Here is an 18,768-nt window from a genome sequence, read left to right on the forward strand (position 1 = left end):
GAGCCCGCCCTAGACAGGAAGTAACAGCGGATATAGCTCGTCAACTTTTACGTTAACTTGACAATTAGACACAACGTATCAGAACGGCAAACAACAAAACAAAAGATGGACGTACCGAACGAAGTTCTTGTAGAAACATTGCGGATTCACAATCTCACATCTTTTAAGCCAATACAGAAGCTTTGCATCAGATAATTAATCGAGAAAAGAGTCAAGCTAACGGCAACAAATACGTTTTTTTGGCGCACTTCCTTCCGGTGTTCATTCTGGTTCCGTGGTTTATGCCCCCATGACAAAATGCGGGGTGAAAGGTGCCCAGACAGGATAGATTTTGAAGTTCATCCAACTGCATTTCATCTCAGATTTTTCTTTCTGTTTTAAGGATGTTTTCTTTGGTGTATTTGATTTCACGATGGAGAATGAGGGGAAATGTTTTATAATTAATCTTTTGTTTTTACTTGCTAAATACCACATCCACAAGTGTAAATTCAATGGTTCTAAACCATTCTTCCCCGTGTTTAAAAATGATTTCACTGAATATATGGACTCTATCAAACACTCAAAGAATACCAAAGCAATCAGGACTGTGCTGCTATTTACAACTTTTGTGACCTCATGAAGTAGCCTACCTTGTTGTTTCTTCTTATTAGTATTATTTGCTTGTACCCCTGAGCCTTGTACTGTAGATGTTGTCTGTGTGTGTCGTGTGTTTTATCTGTTTTTTGTATGATATGGTCTTGAATAAAAAAAAAAAAAAAAAAAAAAAACTATAGGTACAGGATCTATTTGGCTCTTATAATAATCCATGGTAGTAACGCATACCAGAGCCTGGTAACGCTAACCCGAACCGAAATTGCACCGACAACTGCAGTTGGATTTGGATCGGATAGAATCTACTAGTGTCCTATATTATCCTTTGCCACGTCACAGCGTCAGCACGTACGATCAGGAAGTGAGTGAGTGAGTGAGTGTGAGAGAGAGAGAGACCAGACGAAGTTATAAACTCCACAGACTTGCTGTTATCTCTTGTTTTTCTGCGTTTTCCTGGTAAGTCTAACTGTGCGTGTGTGTGAGTGTGTGTGTGTGTGCGCGCGCGCGTGTGTGACCTCTACTAACAGAGAAGCTAACAGAGCTAGCATTAGCCACAACACAAATCTCTATAGAGAAATAATTGGTCTGACGGTGTCTTGCTCATGGGCGGCGAGCCGCGCGTGCGGGAATGGAGCCCGCGACCTACTCTGAACCCGGCGGGTCTTGTGCATGACTCGGCCTACCTGTAACACAGCTGTCATGACGTCATTCTCGTAAAAACACCACTTTTCCAGGTGCTTCACGTTAGCCATTTACCTGGAAGGAGCTGACAATTCAAGTTGGGCTCATTTTCTGAGCTTAGAAGTACCGTGAATGTGAATGGGAAATGAATGTTTTTATACCCTTTATTATTAGGCTGTTAAATACGGTTGACAAAAGTATCTAAGTAGCAATACTTTTTTATTATTATTAATTGTTATTTTTTTGCAACGGATACAATACCCATTTGCAACAGTATGGATACCAGCAGTACTTTATTTGAATGAGAAATCAAACAAGTGTTCTGATCTAAGTCCAACGTTTTTAATGAGTTTTATTAGGTCTAGATTATGGAGAGTTGTGCGTCTGTCTGTCCATCTGTGTTGGTTTATTCTTATGCCTTGATGCAGTGGCGGCTGGTACCTTTTTTTCCACTGGGTGCGCTAGAGAAAAAATATCCTTTTTGAGCTATGCAGGGCAACAAATAGTTAGAGAAGTATAATAGTATGAAAGTACAATAGTATAAACACACTACACACGGTCCAGTCTTATTTATATGCGTGTGTGTGTGTGTGTGTGTGTTTAGTTTAAGTTTTTATTCAGGAACATATTGTATCAAGTTAACACTAGATGAATAATGTCCTTCACAGTATAAATGTTAAAAACACAAACACAAAACATTATTTGAAAAAAGAGGGGTTAAAATATTACATGAGATCAAGTTACATCTTTTCATTTATAAGTCTGCTCAGGTAGGGGATGGTGGAGTTCCTATAGTGCTCAGTTCTTGTTGGCATAGACTGGAGCTTACTGGCCTGTCTGGTGCTGTGGCCAGAGACAGACCCGTTGGGGGGGGGGGGGGGGGGGAGTTCTCTCAGGTGGGAGTTTTGGACATGATCGGCCGGCACAGTTCTTCTCTTCCCTCTGAAGAGATGCCGAGGATACCGAGGGAGGGCTGGTAGTGTTTGTACTCACGGCCAAGAATAATAGGCTCTTTTTTGGATTTTTTCCAGCTGATTGTGTGTGTGCGCGCTTCAGTGTCCCGATGCTGAATAACTGGGTGTATCCAACTGGCTATGCACTCCGGTTAGAGAGAGAAACTGCAACCACTGTCTTTGTTCCACTGGGTTATTAACTGGCATGTGATTGAGCTTGTGGTATCTGTAAGAAAATACAATGCAAGAAATACAAATTTAATTAAATATTCATTAAAATAATTCAACTGAATACAGCACAATTGTTACTAGCCTACAGAATATCGCAAGCCTAAAGAATAATGTAGAGAGCCATTAAATTAACTGCAACAAGCCTTTTTCCCATCAGTGAAATTATCGTAGTAGTTACAGCTTATGCCCACATGACGGCAGTATTGACCACATTTTTATGCCGGCGATAGCCAGGCCGGAGGCATTATGGATTCGGGTTGTCCGTCCGTCCGTTAAGTTATCTTAAGTTAAGTTAAGTTATAAGTTAAGTTATCCTTTATTTATCCCCATGGGGAAATTCATCCTTTGCATTTGACCCATCCTCTACTAGGAACCTTCTTCAGCAGCCGGGGACCAACTCCAGTTCTTTTGCCATTGCCTAGGTCAGGGGCACTGACAAGAGTATTAACGATAATATACATGTCTTTTGGTGGTGGGTGGAAAGCGGAGCACCCGGAGGAAACCCACAGAGTTGCTGATTTGTTTTCCCACTTCATTCACGTGAACTCATTTTTCAGATTACTCCGACAGCACATGAATGCAGCATTATATAGAAATTCACCCCCCGTACAGTTGTTATGAAAGGTGACATTAGCTAATAGACCAAAACTGTATTTTGAACCAGGCTGTAAACATGTCCTGTTGTAAAGTCAGGCATTTTAACATGGAGGTGAACGGCGAACGACCCCCGAACCTCACTTTCCAAGTGGCAATTCGAGGAACTACAGCTTTCACTATCACTTCTGTGGCTTCCTCTGCCCAAGCCCAAGCTTGCCACCTGGTTTTACTCTTTGCATTCAGGCAAGATTAAAAGTTAGCATTAGCATGATGTTAGTATTAGCATGAACTTCATGAACAGATAAAAACAAAGACCTTTGCCCTGTTTCGTTTTGGTAGGCAATGAGAAAGCTCATTCCCTAAAAATAAAAAAGCAGATTTGATTCTTATTTGGTGTAGAAAAGTCAGAGTAACACCTCATTAGCTGTCAGAAATCATAGTAGAATATCATTGGCTGTTAGAAATCACACTAATCTCAATGGCTGTGAAAGAGTGGCAGCCTAGCTTCTCATTGGCTGTTATTGCCCCCTTCAATTGAGGTCGTGTTTACCGTAAATACGACATAAGTCTATTTGAGTGGATTTTTTTAAAGCTTCGAGTTCACGACTTGTGACGTGTTTTGTGACGTTTTCAGAAAATGGCGGAGGACGTGGATGGAAATGAAATATATAGTAATTTTATGCGTATAGAGCATTCCATAGTCATTTTATAATATGTCTGAGAAACATGTTGATATTCCTAACATTCTCATCTTTTTTCCTCTGCCATTATGCCTTGGCATTTTGACCTGCATTAACGTAGTTAGCTGCTCGCTAGCTAGTGTTAGCGAAATTGTTAGCCTCGGTGGCTTCTATTGAACTGCACATGCTCACGACGTGACCACTTTAATGCCAAGCATTAAGACTGGAAGTTCTTGAAGCCAATTGGCTGTTAGAAAAAGAGGCTGGACGTTCATTGGCTGTTTGATCCTCAAATCTCATTGGCTGCCACATTCCAGCTCACTGGCACACTCCCAGCTGATTGGCCCCCGCAGAACACACACTGGCAAGTGATTGGTCGCTGTCTTCCTCCACGTTTACAGCTAAAGTCCATCCTTATCTCGCTTTTTACTGGTCGCTTTATCGCTTTAAGCTCCGCCCCCTGCCATAAAGCAAATCAAATGACAAAAGTGCTCGCTCTCTTTTTCCCCATTGGTTTTCTATGTCACTCGCCATCTCTGTCTCTCTCGCATTGGTTCCCTATGTATCTCCCCCCTCTCTATCCCATTGGTTTCCTATGTAACTCGCCCTCTCTCTCTTGCAGACAGTCGGTCTTGATCGTCCCTCCCTCCCTCCTTCTCTACTCCAGGTAAGAGGTTGTTCTCTCTCTCTCCTTCTCCCATTGGTTTAGTTACTTTCATATGCAACTCACCCTCTCTCTCCCATTAGTGTTCCATGTAACTCGCCCTGTCTCTCTCTTTTTCCCATTGGTTTCCTATGTAACTCGCCCACTCTCTCTCTCTCTCTGACAGTCACTGCGGCTCTTGATTACCCTTCCCTCCTTACTTCTCCTCTCAAGGTAAGAGGTTGTTTTCTCTCTTTCTCTCTCTCCATTGTAAGTGAATGTCTCTCATCAGTCTCTTTTTTTAATTGTCTGGAAATGCGTTAAATTTAATCTCTCTAACTGTATATATTCTCTGTGTCGCTCGCCTTCGATTTGGGTGAAAAGGGAGGTAAAGAAGGTGGTTTAGAGGTGAAGAGGGGAGAGTTGAAAAAGAGGTCTGGAGTTTCATTATCGATTAATCTGTGGATTATTTTATATAATTGATTAATGATAATAATAGATGATGATATAACTTTATTTATTCTGAAAAAACCCTTGAAATGAACCATCTCATTTTCGAGGAGGTCCTAACGCAGTATAAAGTTATCAAACAAAAATGTAATCAAATAAGTAACAATAAGAGTGACCAAAACAACATTCGACAAACCCACTACAACTACGACAATCAGCACAACACCGCTAGATGGCTACAGAAAGGCCATGAAGAGATACTTGTATAAAACATATATAAACATTGAACAAAAAGTTCGGAAATTTGTGTTTGGTAAATTATTTCTCTGTTGTAACAATGCTTCAATCTTGGCAATACATTTTATACCGTTGGAAAGCCTGTTTATTTCTCTTTTAAATGGTGCCCCATTTGTAAGGAACATGCATTTGTGGAATGAGCAGCACAGCTGAGTATGTGGGTGATTTAATCATTTAACAAACAGTCAGGAGCCTCAGTAGTGTGTGGAAGAACCATACACAGCCACAACAGCCTGGCACCAGGCTTGTCATCATTGGAGGCAATCTCAAAGCAGAGAGATATCGAGATGAGATTCTGCAACCAGTGGCACGACCACTATACAGATGGTCCCCACTTACAAACAACATTTTAAATTATGATAGGTTTTGATGACAGTGTTGGTCAGTCTGTCTGCTTGACAATCCTATTTTGCTGCAATAAAAATGACTGAAGTGAGATGAACAACAGACTGGAAACATTATATCACCTCTATTTTCAGATCTTCTATTTCACTCTATAAACATTCCACCGTGAAGCCGAGCATGTTCAGTCTGTGTAGTGACGACTCTGATGTGTTCTCTAATATTCCAGCTAACACTCCTGATGTTGTTGTCGTGAATGAAAATCTCAGAGAGGTGTTTGTTCTTGAGGTTGGCTGTACCTTTGACCACAGCCTAGAGGAGGCCTTTATAACCAAGATGCTAAAATATCAACAGCTGGAGCAGACCATTTCACAGCTGGGCTACAGGTGTAAACTTGTAGTTTTCATATTTGGTAGCCTGGGTCATGTCCATAAGCTGGTTGTGAGAGGCCTCCAGATGGCTGGTCTACCTAAGAGAAGGGCCAAGCAGTTAGCAAGGTATTGTTCAGTATCTGCTATTATTGGCAGTCGCTCAATATGGAGGAGGCGCTGCTTTTTGTACCCATGAACTTGGATACTGTCCCTTATCTTGTATTACAGTATAACTGTATGTCAATCTGCCTTTGTCATCACCTTGTGTGGTATTATATATATCTTCTTTGTATGCATTATTGTGGTCGCCAATTAGGCACTCTTGTATCTGACCAACTCCCAACATCTGATTGCATTACTAGTGTTTATGTCCTTTGTACTCTGTATCTATGGGGACATAAATAAATAATTTAAATGTGTTTGTGTGTGTGTGTGTGTGTGTGTGTGTGTGTGTGTGTGTGTGTGTGTGTGTGTGTGTGTGTGCGTGCGCGTGCGTGTGTGCGTACGCGCATGTGTGGTCATCACAGCACATAGCAGCAATAACACATGAGCATCAACCATCAAACTAACTAAAATAAAAATAATACTAAAATATTTTTTCCAAATGAAACAAAACAAGACAAACAACTGAAAACACGTTTACCATGAACTCACACACACATAAGGACTACGGGTAGTTGTCTTGGTTACAGGACTTGACTGTAGTAGAAAAGGTTTTAAATTGAGTAAAGCAGTTTGTGGAAAATACATTTTACAGTGTCACATAAATCTAAGTGTGAGGTTGGAATTTTCAAAACTAAGAAAGAAAATTAGGCTCTTTTCTTTAATATTACAATGATGAGATGTCAGTGGTTTCTTCAGAACTTTGATAGCTTGGTTATAAAGGGAAGTTAGTGGTTTAATGGCGGAGAAGTTCTGCAGTGTGAGAGATAAGAAAATAATCATCACATGCATAAAGGATAGACGGTGGCGCTGCGCACGCGGCGACCCGGCTGAGGGCAGTAGATGGTCCTTTGGAATCTGTACATAATGCAACAAATGTTTATGTATTGTATAGCCGAAACACCCAGTGAGTCTGGGGTACACAACTGACGATGTGTTGTGCTGGTGGCTCCTGGTGGTCATCGCCAGTTCCAACCCCACCAAAGAGAACATCTCCAACCCTACTCAAGAAGACATCTCTCAAGTGTTGTGCTGATTTCATCAGGGATTGTAACATCTAGTCCTATTAAGCATTCTTTAAAACTAGTAATAATGTATCTCAATTCTGAAGTGTGCCGTTATTACTAATCTCAAACTAGTAATGATGTTGTAATTATCCACTACTGTCTGATGTGAACCAAAGTGCCCTTCTGGGACATGTATTAAACTGATTGATTGATTGATTGATTGATTGATTGATTGATTGATTGATTGTATGGAATGGAACTACAAAAGCAGTACAGAGATAAGGACACAGGGAGATAAAGAAGGAGACAAGGAAGTAAATAAGGCTCCTCGCTGCTCTGAAATCTAATTGGGGTAGAATCTGTCTGTATTCGCCTCGGGCGCTAGGAGCCGATCGGATTATAGTGCGATGTCTGGTCCGGTCGTCGTCTAGCAACGGCAACAGAGTGCTCTGATTGGCCGGTTTTGTCGTTATCCTGCTTTCGCAATGCGTTTAATGGAAAGGTCAATGTGTCCCTATGTCGCACGCCCCTCTCTCTAATAAGATAAAGCAATAAGGCCCATGAGGCTGTGGTCTTAACAACACCACTTATGGCATGGACCAGGTTCCATGGGTCCTGGAAACCCTGGAAAGTGTGTTAATTTGAAGGGGGGGCTTTGAAAAGTTTTTGAAAATAGGCATAAACATGGGTCATTGAAACTATATTTTGTGGAAGAATAGAAATTCAAGTTATTTTGATATGTTGTGTACCGTAAATTCCGGACTATAAGACGCACCGGTGTATAAGCCGCGGGACCAAAATTGACTATTTTTTTCTTCTATAAGCCGCACCGGTCTATAAGCCGCGGGTGTTTTGATGTTTAATTACCATATGAAAGGGTTCGTGCACAGAGAGGAATGTCGGGAAAGCGATGGCTGTTTGGGGAAGCTCCCATTTATTAACATTTCAACAAAACAAAACAAAAGTCAGGTCACTAATCCCCAGACAAAATCACACAACAATAGGCTATATGTGCAGCAAACCTGTAACCAGAGAAGTCAAGTCACTAATGCTCGTCTTCCTCTTCTTCCTGCGTACTGAAACCACCAAAGTCCTCATCTTCAGTGTCGGAAACGAACAGGTTCAGGGTGGCTTTGTCAACCACTCTCCTCTCTCCTTCATTGTCACTCAAAACCAACGAACTCCTCTTCATCTATAGCTGTGTTTCCATTACAGTTTTTCGCAAAAGAATTGCGATATTTCTACAACTTCGACAATGTACAATTGCGACTTGTAGGCGTTTCCATTGAAGTTGCGTTTGAGTGATTCCCCGTTGCAGCAGCTGCCACAGTGATTACGCACGGGGATCTGCCCCATATCCCGTCCCCTGCATGCTCAAATCCAACCAATGGTCAATGGAAATCCCAACATGAAGTTACAATGCATATAAACGAGCCTGATTATCAATTCAAAAGAAAATGAGTCGCAAAATGTTGCTGGCTGCATGAATGCAGTCAGCGCGACAGGCAGAGGAAAAAAGGTAGCCTAATAGCCTACAACTGGTCCGATTTTGAGATGGAGGGGGGAAAAGGCTGATTTGGTTCTATAATTGCACCTGAAACGTGTGCAATGTATTAGCCTACTCACAGTCACTGTATTCACTTCAGACAGCACCACCGCACCAGTGTGTGCTTTTCATCCTCTCATCTCGCCGCTGTGCCAAATGCGCGCACACAGGCAGCCTGCTGTCACCATGGACCGATTTCTGCCATTAAACATTATCTAATTTGCCCGGCTACGCTTTTGCACAACACTCGTCTTTCTGCTAGGTAGCGTTGCTTCAAAGTTTTCCACTTGCTGCGGAGGTTTTGACACGGCTATCGAACCTTACTTACCAAACTTATTTTCCGCTCCTTTTCCAAGGGATAATATGGGTCACATGACGTGCAAATGCGAAAAATGTGTTTCCATTACACTTTTGCGATAAACTGCTATATCGACACGTCTGAAAAACCACCTCATGATCATCTACTGCTCGTTCTCATGCTGTCGAGAACGAGCAAAGCTTTTTTTTGGTGAAAGAATCCTCCAGGGCGCTTCTTGTTAACAGTCCGAGTGAGTGGCAGGTCGAACGTCAAAGGCACTTCATCCATATTTATGATCTGCTCCGGTTCGATGGAATATTCCTTGATCTTCCTTTGTGTGAATTCGCCGAAGTTTGTGATTTTCTCCTGGTAGTCGGGGGAGGGAGTTGATGGGCTTGTGGCCGTTTGCTTACCGTAATTACCATATGTAAGTGGTCACGCACAGAGGGGATTGTCGGGAAAGAGATGGCTGTTTGAGGAAGCTCCCATTTACCGTATTACCATAACATTTCAACAAAACAACATAACACAACACCACCGTTGTTTATTTTTACAGTGCACACAGTGTCCGCGGTGTGGTGAAAAGAGGGCAAGAGAGGAAATTAAAACAGAAGTGGATTTATAGTTAGAAAGAGTGCTAAAAAAGAGAGATTTTTTTTTTTTTTTTTTTTTTTTCTGAAAAAATCCATAGATAAGACGCACCGTTATATAAGCCGCAGGGGCCAAAAAACGGGAAAAAAGCCGCGGCTTATAGTCCGGAATTTACGGTACTTAACGTTATAATGCCACCTTTTTCTCCATATTTCTGCCCTCGGGGCATGTTTTAATTTTGTTTTTGTTTTGTTTTTTTGGGGGGGGGGGCGTTCATAAGAATTTGAGTCCTAACTGTAGGAACGCACAAAAAGGTGTGGACCAAAGCAACTCAGCAGGCAACTATAATAACAAAGCGAAAAAATGAGCTGCTTAGAGTTTAAAGATAAATAAATTGAATAAGAAGTAATTTGTACCTGCGTACTTCACAGAGTTAACAAACAGTGTACTTCACAAGTAGTATCAGTAGCCCGTATCAACTACTTGTGAAGATGTACACTGTTTGTTAACTCTGTGAAGTACGCAGGTACAAATTACTTCTTATTAAATTTATTTATCTTTAAACTCTAAGCAGCTCATTTTTTCGCTTTGAGTCCTAACTGTAAAAAATAACCTGCACCACGCTGTTTAAGGTAAAAACGATATTCAACTTAACTGAGAACCTTCAGTGAAAACGGGGTACGGTGGCGCAGTCGGTAGCACTGTCGCCTCACAGCTAGAAGGTCCTGGGTTCGATTCTCGCCTGGGACGCTGTGGGCGCTGGAGTTGTGACAGCCCCCAAATCTTCAGTGCCTACTACCCAGGTGGGCTATCTCGTTGAAAGGGCCTTTCTGTGTGGAGTTTGCATGTTCTCCCCGTACCCCCCAGGGGGTTCCTCCGTACATAACCCCCCACTAAAAACATGCAGAAGATCGTCATACGACCAGTGACGACAACATCTGAAGTTGGTCCAATGATGGTCCATTGATGGTCCCCGGGCGCTGGAAAGAAAAAGCGACCACTGCTCCTGGCCTGCCCCCTGGAGGAAAGGACAAGCCTGGATGGGTCAAATGCAGAGGACATATTTCACCGGCCACCGTCAGCATGAGTGTGTGTTGTGGCCGCATGCATGTGTTGTAGTGTCCGTGTGACAATAAAGACGGGCTTCCGTCTGAAATCGTGTTTTAATCATGTTTTTAAAACAGTACGGGATGAAATATATTGGGACATAATTGGGATCTTTTTTCATCATAGTTGTCCAGAATGGGATACACTGATGCTACACCAAAATATCCAAAAGTTGTATAATGTATTTTTCTTCATGCTGCTCTGATTGCCTCCCACAGCCATGGACCACCACCATGCCCACATGAACCACAGCAGCATGGCGGCTGACTCCACCCACCAGCACCACGTGACGGCCCCGCCCACTGCCACTGGCCATGTCCACGCCCACGGAGCAATGGATGATGGGAAATGTGGTGGCATGATGGTGCGGCACCCGCCCTACTCTGCCTCTGATTGGCTTATAGCCTGATATTCTTACCCTAACCAATCATCTCTCCTCATGCAAGTCATCAGTTAATTTGCCTTATGTGACATCTCACTTCCTGTCATGTGACTATTAGGGTTGTGCGATGTCAACCAAATAACATAGCATCGTCATTGACAGGGGGGGGGGGTGGAGGGGTGATTAATTAATGATTTATGAAGTCATGAACATGAAGTTTATTCTTTGTCTTAACCTTTTCACAACAACACAACCGACTTCTGCTTATTAGGGATGCAGGTGGCAACTGATGTCCCTGACTAGTCTATTTCTTTTAACTTAGACTAGTCGACTAGTCTGTAAGTAAGAAAACACTCAGAAAACAGTCAAAACTGAGCGCAATCTAATCGATAAGGTTAAAACGTTGTCCGGAAAAATATTGCGTGTATTTAAGAGCCATTTGAAACCATTAATTACGTTTATCATAATCATAACATAACATCTTGCGCTGTTTATGAACATTGCACATCAGAAAACATCAACAACTCACCCCAGCGCCATGTGTTCAGGCTAAATATAGTTAACCCATTGATACCTGATGCAGCATTTGTGTGTGTATCCCTTTAAGACCGCGAACTGCGTTAACGCGGTTCGCGGTCTTAAAGGGATATGCACGCAAATGAGGGATATACACGCAAATGCTGCATCAGGTATCAATGGGTTGAAAGCCCCATCCAGCAGCTTTTCCAAGTTTTGCTTTTGGAGAAACTGACGCAGGCACAAAAATGTTTAGTCCCAGGAGAGGCCTCGGGAGGGCGGTGTGTGACCAATAGAGGCGACATTCTCCATCTTAGTCACTCTACCATCTTCAATGACTAAAAAGCTGTTATATTAAGGTGAAAAAGTTACTGATTGGGACTTTAACTTTCGGAAGCCTTTGCGTTCAACAAAGTTGAGTGGAAGCATCTTGCGCAGTCATTCATTGCCATATGAGCTGTGTTACCTTGTGTGGCTAACGCGTTAGCTTGTCTGGTTAAAACGCGCTAGCAATGCATCAGGCCCTGCTGTCCTGGCGTCCACATGCCTGTGCTGAATGTCGGTCGAGTGGTTAACGTTTTATCTGACACAGCCTACATACAACCATATTTTCACTTACTGGATCAAAATACTGCCAAACTATGCAGGTTTTATGAGATGCCATCTCCCTTCCGACTACTAACGTTACACATGCCTGGTTTGTTTACATCTGGGCATTAGAGGAGGCGGGGCTACAGTAGTGGCTGGTGGCTGGTAAAGACGCAAGAGCTCCCGCCTGCATTGTTTATTATTATGATAATTTAATTATTTGTTTAACCGACTAGTATTTAGTATTTCTTGCCGAATAGTGAGTGAGTGGGCGTTCAAACATTTAAACGACTAGTCGTCTGCATCCCTACTGCTTATCCTCCCCTCCTCCTCCTCTCCGCTCTACTGCTTCTCTGTACTGGGGAGAGGGTACGCTTGCTTAATGCTGCCCGCGCGACCCCCGTTCCCCTCACCCTGAGTAGAGTTGGTATTTTTTATTATTAAATCAGCAATTTTTTTTATTTGAACAGATAATTAATCACGATGGTCCGATGTAGAAGGCTCAGAGGTCGATGGGGGTCGGCCCATCGACGATGGTCGATGCCATCGTCCATCGTGCCAACCCTAGTGACTATTGCGCATGTGCACATCGCCATGACAATGCTGACATTTAGTCTAGAACGTCAGATTGAATTTACGAGGCAGACGATAGGATGATCTGACTGAGGTCAAGATCGCCCAACACTATGTTACATGCTAACACGCTACCTTGGTTGCTTAGGCGATGACCTTCTACTTCGGGCACAGCAACGTGGAGCTGTTGTTTACCGGCCTGCTCATCAATTCACCTGGAGGTCAGCCATTGGTCCATTCACTGTCTATGTCTCTCACCCCTCTCTCCCTTTCGTTCTCTCTGTCTTCCCTGTCTCTCTCTCCATCCCTCTCTCTTACCCTCTCCTGTTTCTCCCTCCCTCTCACTCTCTCATCCGTCTCTCTCCATCCCGCTCTCTCTGTAGCACTTGGAATAGAAAAGCTAAAATTAATGGAAGTGGATCGAAACAATAGTCCAATATATCCTCTGTCTCTCGCCCTCTCCATTGATTAATTTCTCACTCCAATACATTTCTCTCTCTGTATTCTATGTACCCATTCTGTTCCAATGTCTCTTGCACATGTTTTTCACTCAAACCCGCCTCCTCTCTCTCTATCGTCGAATCAGAGATGGTGGGGGCATGTGTGGGCGTCTTCCTATTGGCTGTGCTGTATGAGGGTCTGAAGATGGGCCGCGAGACACTGCTGCGGCGCAGTCAGGTCAACGTGCGCTATAACTCCATGCCTCTGCCCGGGAGCGATGGCACCGTGCTAATGGAAACGCACAAGACTGTCGGGTGAGTGGCTAATGCTAACGTGAATGCTAACACTAATTAACATGCAACTACGCAGGAAGTTCCTGGCAGGAACAATGGCACTGTGCTCATAGAGACGCACAAGACTGTTGGGCGAGTGGCTAATGCTAATGCTAACGCTAACTAACATGCCTCTGCCCGGGAACGACGGCACAGTGCTGATGGCAATGCACAAGATCATCGGGTGAGTGGCTAATGCCAATGCTAACTAACATCAGAGACATTGGACTATAGAGACAGCTCAACTTCCAGTCACTTCCTGTATCTGTGTCTCGTGGGTTCCCCCACTGCCACGCCCCCTTAGGAGTAGGGACGGAGATCAATTGATATTGATTCCATTTTCAAGTCTGCTTAAAGCTGCATTCAGCAATGTTTTTATGTTAAAATAAGTGTTAAATGGCTCTATATTCTGACAGCAATCACTGAAATAGATTGTTTGGTCAGTGACTTGAAACCCCCAACCCCACACTGTCCTCTATCTCTCTCCTGTAGTCCTGCAGGCAGGGCGGACGTATCTCTGCAATCGTAACTCGTAACTCGTAGAGAGTCACAGCATACATACCGTAATAGTATTGAAAAAATACTATAGTAGTGAAAAAATACATAATAGTCCTTTATAGGCATCGTGATTGGACCTTCCGTTTCTCAGAAAATGTCAACATTTCTCTGATTGGATCAAAGTTGACGGCGACCTCAAACTATCCAATCCGTCGGACCTCCGGCAATTTGGGACCTGGCTTTTAATATATTGGTTTAAAGCTGAAAAAAGGTGTTTTGGGGTTTGGTTACCCTTTAATATTGGTTTCAACAATGCAAGTTACATTTGCCACAGTCAAAAGTAGATCGTTTTTTTTCCTGTCTCAAATACAGAACATCTTACATATTGATGCCTCTCTCCCTCTCTCTCCAGCCAGCGGATGCTAAGCGCTGCCCACTTCCTGCAGACCATACTGCATGTGCTCCAGGTGGTGGTGAGCTACTTCCTGATGCTCGTCTTCATGACCTACAATGGCTTTCTGTGCATTGCCGTGGCGGTGGGCGCCGGCGCCGGCTACTTCCTGTTCAGCTGGCGGAAGGCGGTGGTCGTCGACATCACGGAGCATTGCCACTGAGCTAGCATGCTAAGCTAACTTAGCTTGGCATTTATGTGCTAAAATACGAGAAAAGTACAATCATTCATGCTAATTGTATTAGCACTAACATTGCACAAAAAAAATGATTTACTAACATTGTAGTATGCTAGCTGGTTAGCCAATCACACACTTGTTTTGCTAATGCACTCGTTCGTTAGTGCGTGAAAACGACACTAAAGGTGAAAAAAGGTTTCATAAACATGGCAACTTGAGAAATGTGTGGTTGGTAGCTAGCTAGCTTAGAAAAACTACAATTACCATGATTCCCTATGTTGGGAAAAACTACAATCACTTTTTTACCTTTCTTTGTAATTTTCTTCTTGACATTGAAACTATAATAATTATTATTATTTTATTTTATTGCCACTCAGAGCTCTATGTATCGGAAGCCTCTGATTGGCTACAGCGCGTCTTTATGTTTTGTTCTTGTAGTGCCATGACTAACTGGAATATTGTTTCACAACTATCTAAAAAAAAACATTGGTGTTTAAAACAGTTGTAGAAAAACAAGATACATTGCATTTTTTGATAGTATTGTTAGCAACTTTAGTTAAAAAATAAACAAACGGAGAATATTCCATTAATTGTAAAAAAAAAATGTTTTTCATCTTTTCAATTTGAGATTCATTTATCTAAAAAAAAGAATCACGTACATGTTGGCAAAATCACCAAAGTGAATTTGGTGAAAAGATGCATACATGAAATCTTTTAAAGTCGAATTATGTGCCTTTTGTCAAACCCCTTTGTCAAAAATCTGCCATTTAAAACAAATCTAAAGAAAATCCCCATGATCACATATACAAAAAAGTAAAACGATCTGAATTCATTCGCCTTTTTTGCGATGAATTGCCAAAGAAAATTAAATTGAAAAATGTATAAATCATATATATATATGTGTGTGTGTGTGTGTGTGTGTGTGTGTGTGTGTGTGTGTGTGTGTGTGTGTGTGTGTGTGTGTGTGTGTGTGTGTGTGTGTGTGTGTGTGTATATATACAAATATATATATTTGTATATATACATATTTGTATATACATATACATACATACATATATACACACACACACACACACACACACAGTGCACTCCTCTTAGTGATCACTTTGGGACGGGTCAATTTAATCACTATAGCGGATGCTCATTGTTGTAGAATGGGATTTAACAGCTAAAAGGTAAACAGTGAACCAATTGAAGAAAATCACTTGAAATCAAAAGATTGAGTCAGAAGTCGTCTTAAATGATGTATTAACATATATCTTGGCCAAGAGATGCACTCTTGTCTTGTACATCCACAAATGGATACACAGGTTTACATACAATGAACAGAAAGTAGTCACTGACATTTATAGGACCCACATCAGATTACATCAGCCCTGCTGCATATTTTGAAGGCATTCTGCCGACATGACGTTGACCTATTGGCAGGCATTCTGTAGACAACCTAGCTTTCTGCAGACAACCTAGCATTCTTCAGGCCCTGCAAAGAGCACCATGACAGGGCTCTGTGTGAGATAGGAATAGGAATATGGTGTCTGTCTATGTATGCACAATAACTATGTATATTAGCCTAACTATGTGTAACTTAAATGCATGTGAATATATGAACTACTGATTGTCCAAAAAGAGGCTAATGTGATTTAAATTTTCCCTATCAATCATTATAACCGATTTTTTCCCCTTTTCTTTATTTCTCATGCAGATTACATTCTGATTGACATTTGTATATTTATTACATGAATACAGTACATATACAGTAATGAAATGGACAGCTTCGCTATGTTACTGACTTTAAAAATCCATACAGTAGCCTACTGTTACCGTAGGTCTCCAGCTGTTTCAAACACAGCGGTCTCACAGACAGATGCTGCCATGTCTCCACAGACAGACAGATGGACAGACATGCCGCGATCTCTCCTTATACAGAGAGACATGGACCAAGTATCGCTGCTGTATCTCGTTAAAAAAAAATCCCACTCGGGTGTCACAAGGCCCAAGATGATCACTGTAACCGGAGTATTGATCACTATAAGCGAATTATTTAAACAGCATGTGCATACATGACATGTAGGAATGATTCGGGACCAAGCTCAATATAAGCGGTTGATCACTATAACTGTGATCACTATGCGGATTCCTGTGTGTGTGTGCGCGCACGATGCATTCTGGTTCGAACATGTGAGCGAAACTGGAGCGGGTGATCGGTGCTGCTCTGGTCCCGCTCACCTCTGGTCCCGCTCACCGCTCAAGACAAAATCCCCCTGCTTCGCTCCACGCTCCGCTCACATGCTCTGATAGAGACAGTCGGTCTGTGTGGGAACGCCCACAAAATGTTATACAGTTGGCATGCAAGTGGGGTAAAACCCCCCATATATCTCAATGGGCTGACTCACCAAAGGATGGTGCTGCGGCTCTATACTACAGGATTGGGGATTCTAAAGCAGGTACATAGACGTCTGTTCAGATGTGCGTTTACTGCGGGGGTTAAATCTCCGATCCTGTCTGCCTGGGCTGGGCCAGCAGCTAAACGCCAGCTATGCTGAATGGATAGAACAAGGGGTTTACGCCCCCAGCCAGGAAGCTACCCCAGCGTCTATGACGAGACACAGACTGTGTATATGCAAGAATTTTTAGCAATTTAGCAGCCTCTATTTTTTAAACTTATTTTCAAAAGCATAGTACCGCAGTATTTTTTTAGGCTTGCCCAGAAGTCCCTGCACTTCCTGGTTCCTTCATCTAAAATTCAATTTTTGTATGAAGATTTCGGTTAAATGTCTGAAGGTCTGTGGTTAACAAAAGTTTATGAAACGGTGCACTTTGTGTTCAGCAAGATAATCCTGATGAGGACCCCACTTTTATGACTTTTGAAACGAAAATGTGATTTTTAAGAATCACGATTTTCAGAAAACTTCAGAAATCATGAAAGTGGTCCTTTTTGTGACGATTATCTTGTTGAACACAAAGTTTGTCATTTCATCAACTTTTGTTAACCAGAGAGAAATCTCCATACAAGAATCCCATTAACATTTACACATAGCCTACAGTAGGAACCAGGAAGTGCTAACATCCAGGTCTTCTGAATCCGGACTCATTCCTGCGGTACACTATTGTTACAGTATAGCCTACGTCTCATCATCTCTTACACTGTGGACAAGCTCTTGCACAAGAGGTGCTATATTTTGTATCAAACATGTCCATAGGATAGATTTTCTTTGATCCATTTCAGAACTGACAGGTGACCCATTTGCCTTGTACCCTATTATTTAAAATATCTTAATTTTACCATTAAGTATCAAGTTTTGATGGAATAAGTTGAGAAGGGTTAATTTTATTGTATTTTTTATTGTTTCTTTTTCATTGGTAACTCATAGGTACCAACATTTAATTCTTACTCAAAATTTGTACCCCTCAAATGCCAGTTTGTTTACATCCTGGCACTATTTTTATAGTGTAAAAAACACAAATAGTGAAAACATTCCATTCCACAAATGCACCCCCCCCCCCCCTCAATTTTTCTCAATCTCAGAAAAAGGGGCCAAAGCTGATCAACTTTCTCTGTGTGTGAAATGTCAAGTGTTTTTTGTGTTTTGTTTGTTGTATAAAGGAGTGATGTTTTATTATAAAAAAAAGTTTGTGGAAAAACTGAAGGAAAAAGATTTACGTTATATGTATAAAAATCTATAAAAAACGATTAATTATTGTCACAAATGCTGGAAAAGTTGAAAAACACGAATAAAATGTATGAAGAGAAAGAATTTTGGAAGGTCGATTACTAATTATCGGTTACAGTGTCCGCACACAACACTGCCACCTCCAAAGGTTTCGAAGTCCTGGTCGCTGCACTAGTGCGCCCTCCTCTGGTAAACTTTGTGCAATTCAACCAATAAGATCACAGCTTTCACATATCTCCAGGACTGTCCATCCGATCGACTTCTGTATGTCCTTTGCGTATCTTGAGAACCGTTTGTCGGATCGACTTCAAACTTGGGGAGTGTGCTTGGGGGGACCTGACTGAGTGCAGTGGGAGGGGGGTACGCGCCGGGGTGGTGAATGGGGGGGAACGGGCACTGCACCAGTAGTTATGAATTGGAGCACTTTGGGTGGAAACTGTTACTTTTTCCCCCACTGTAAATAACTGCATTGTGAAAGCTACTCGAATTCAGTGGGTGGCGGTAATGCACTATAAACTGTTTGCCAAGTGCCATAAAACTGAAAAGAAGGAGACGAAGAAGAAGAAGAAGAAGACGGTGCAAACAACCGGA

At 42.2% G+C, this 18,768-nt stretch overlaps 1 protein-coding gene across 1 annotated transcript; it reads left to right on the forward strand.

The window, feature by feature from the left end:
- Positions 1-932: 932 nt before the first annotated feature.
- LOC310781035 (high affinity copper uptake protein 1-like) lies at positions 933-18,147 on the forward strand. The gene is made up of 7 exons (XM_083641570.1): positions 933-1,047; positions 4,356-4,400; positions 4,564-4,610; positions 10,766-10,911; positions 12,755-12,827; positions 13,193-13,361; positions 14,290-18,147. Exons 4-7 carry the CDS (start codon positions 10,768-10,770, stop codon positions 14,489-14,491), a joined length of 588 nt encoding a protein of 195 aa, XP_083497696.1. The 5' UTR covers positions 933-1,047; positions 4,356-4,400; positions 4,564-4,610; positions 10,766-10,767; the 3' UTR covers positions 14,492-18,147.
- Positions 18,148-18,768: the final 621 nt, after the last annotated feature.

Source organism: Poromitra crassiceps, assembly GCF_964638095.1.
Source record: "Poromitra crassiceps genome assembly, chromosome: 8".
Classification (NCBI taxonomy): domain Eukaryota; kingdom Metazoa; phylum Chordata; class Actinopteri; order Beryciformes; family Melamphaidae; genus Poromitra; species Poromitra crassiceps.

Excerpts from the sequence above, each read along its gene's own strand:
- LOC310781035 (XM_083641570.1), top strand. The coding sequence starts at position 10,768 with ATGGACCACCACCATGCCCACATGAACCACAGCAGCATGGCGGCTGAC. Across the intron at positions 10,912-12,754 it reads GGAAATGTGGTGGCATGATG|GCGATGACCTTCTACTTCGG; the intron begins GTGCGGCACCCG and ends TTGGTTGCTTAG. Across the intron at positions 13,362-14,289 it reads GAAACGCACAAGACTGTCGG|CCAGCGGATGCTAAGCGCTG; the intron begins GTGAGTGGCTAA and ends CTCTCTCTCCAG.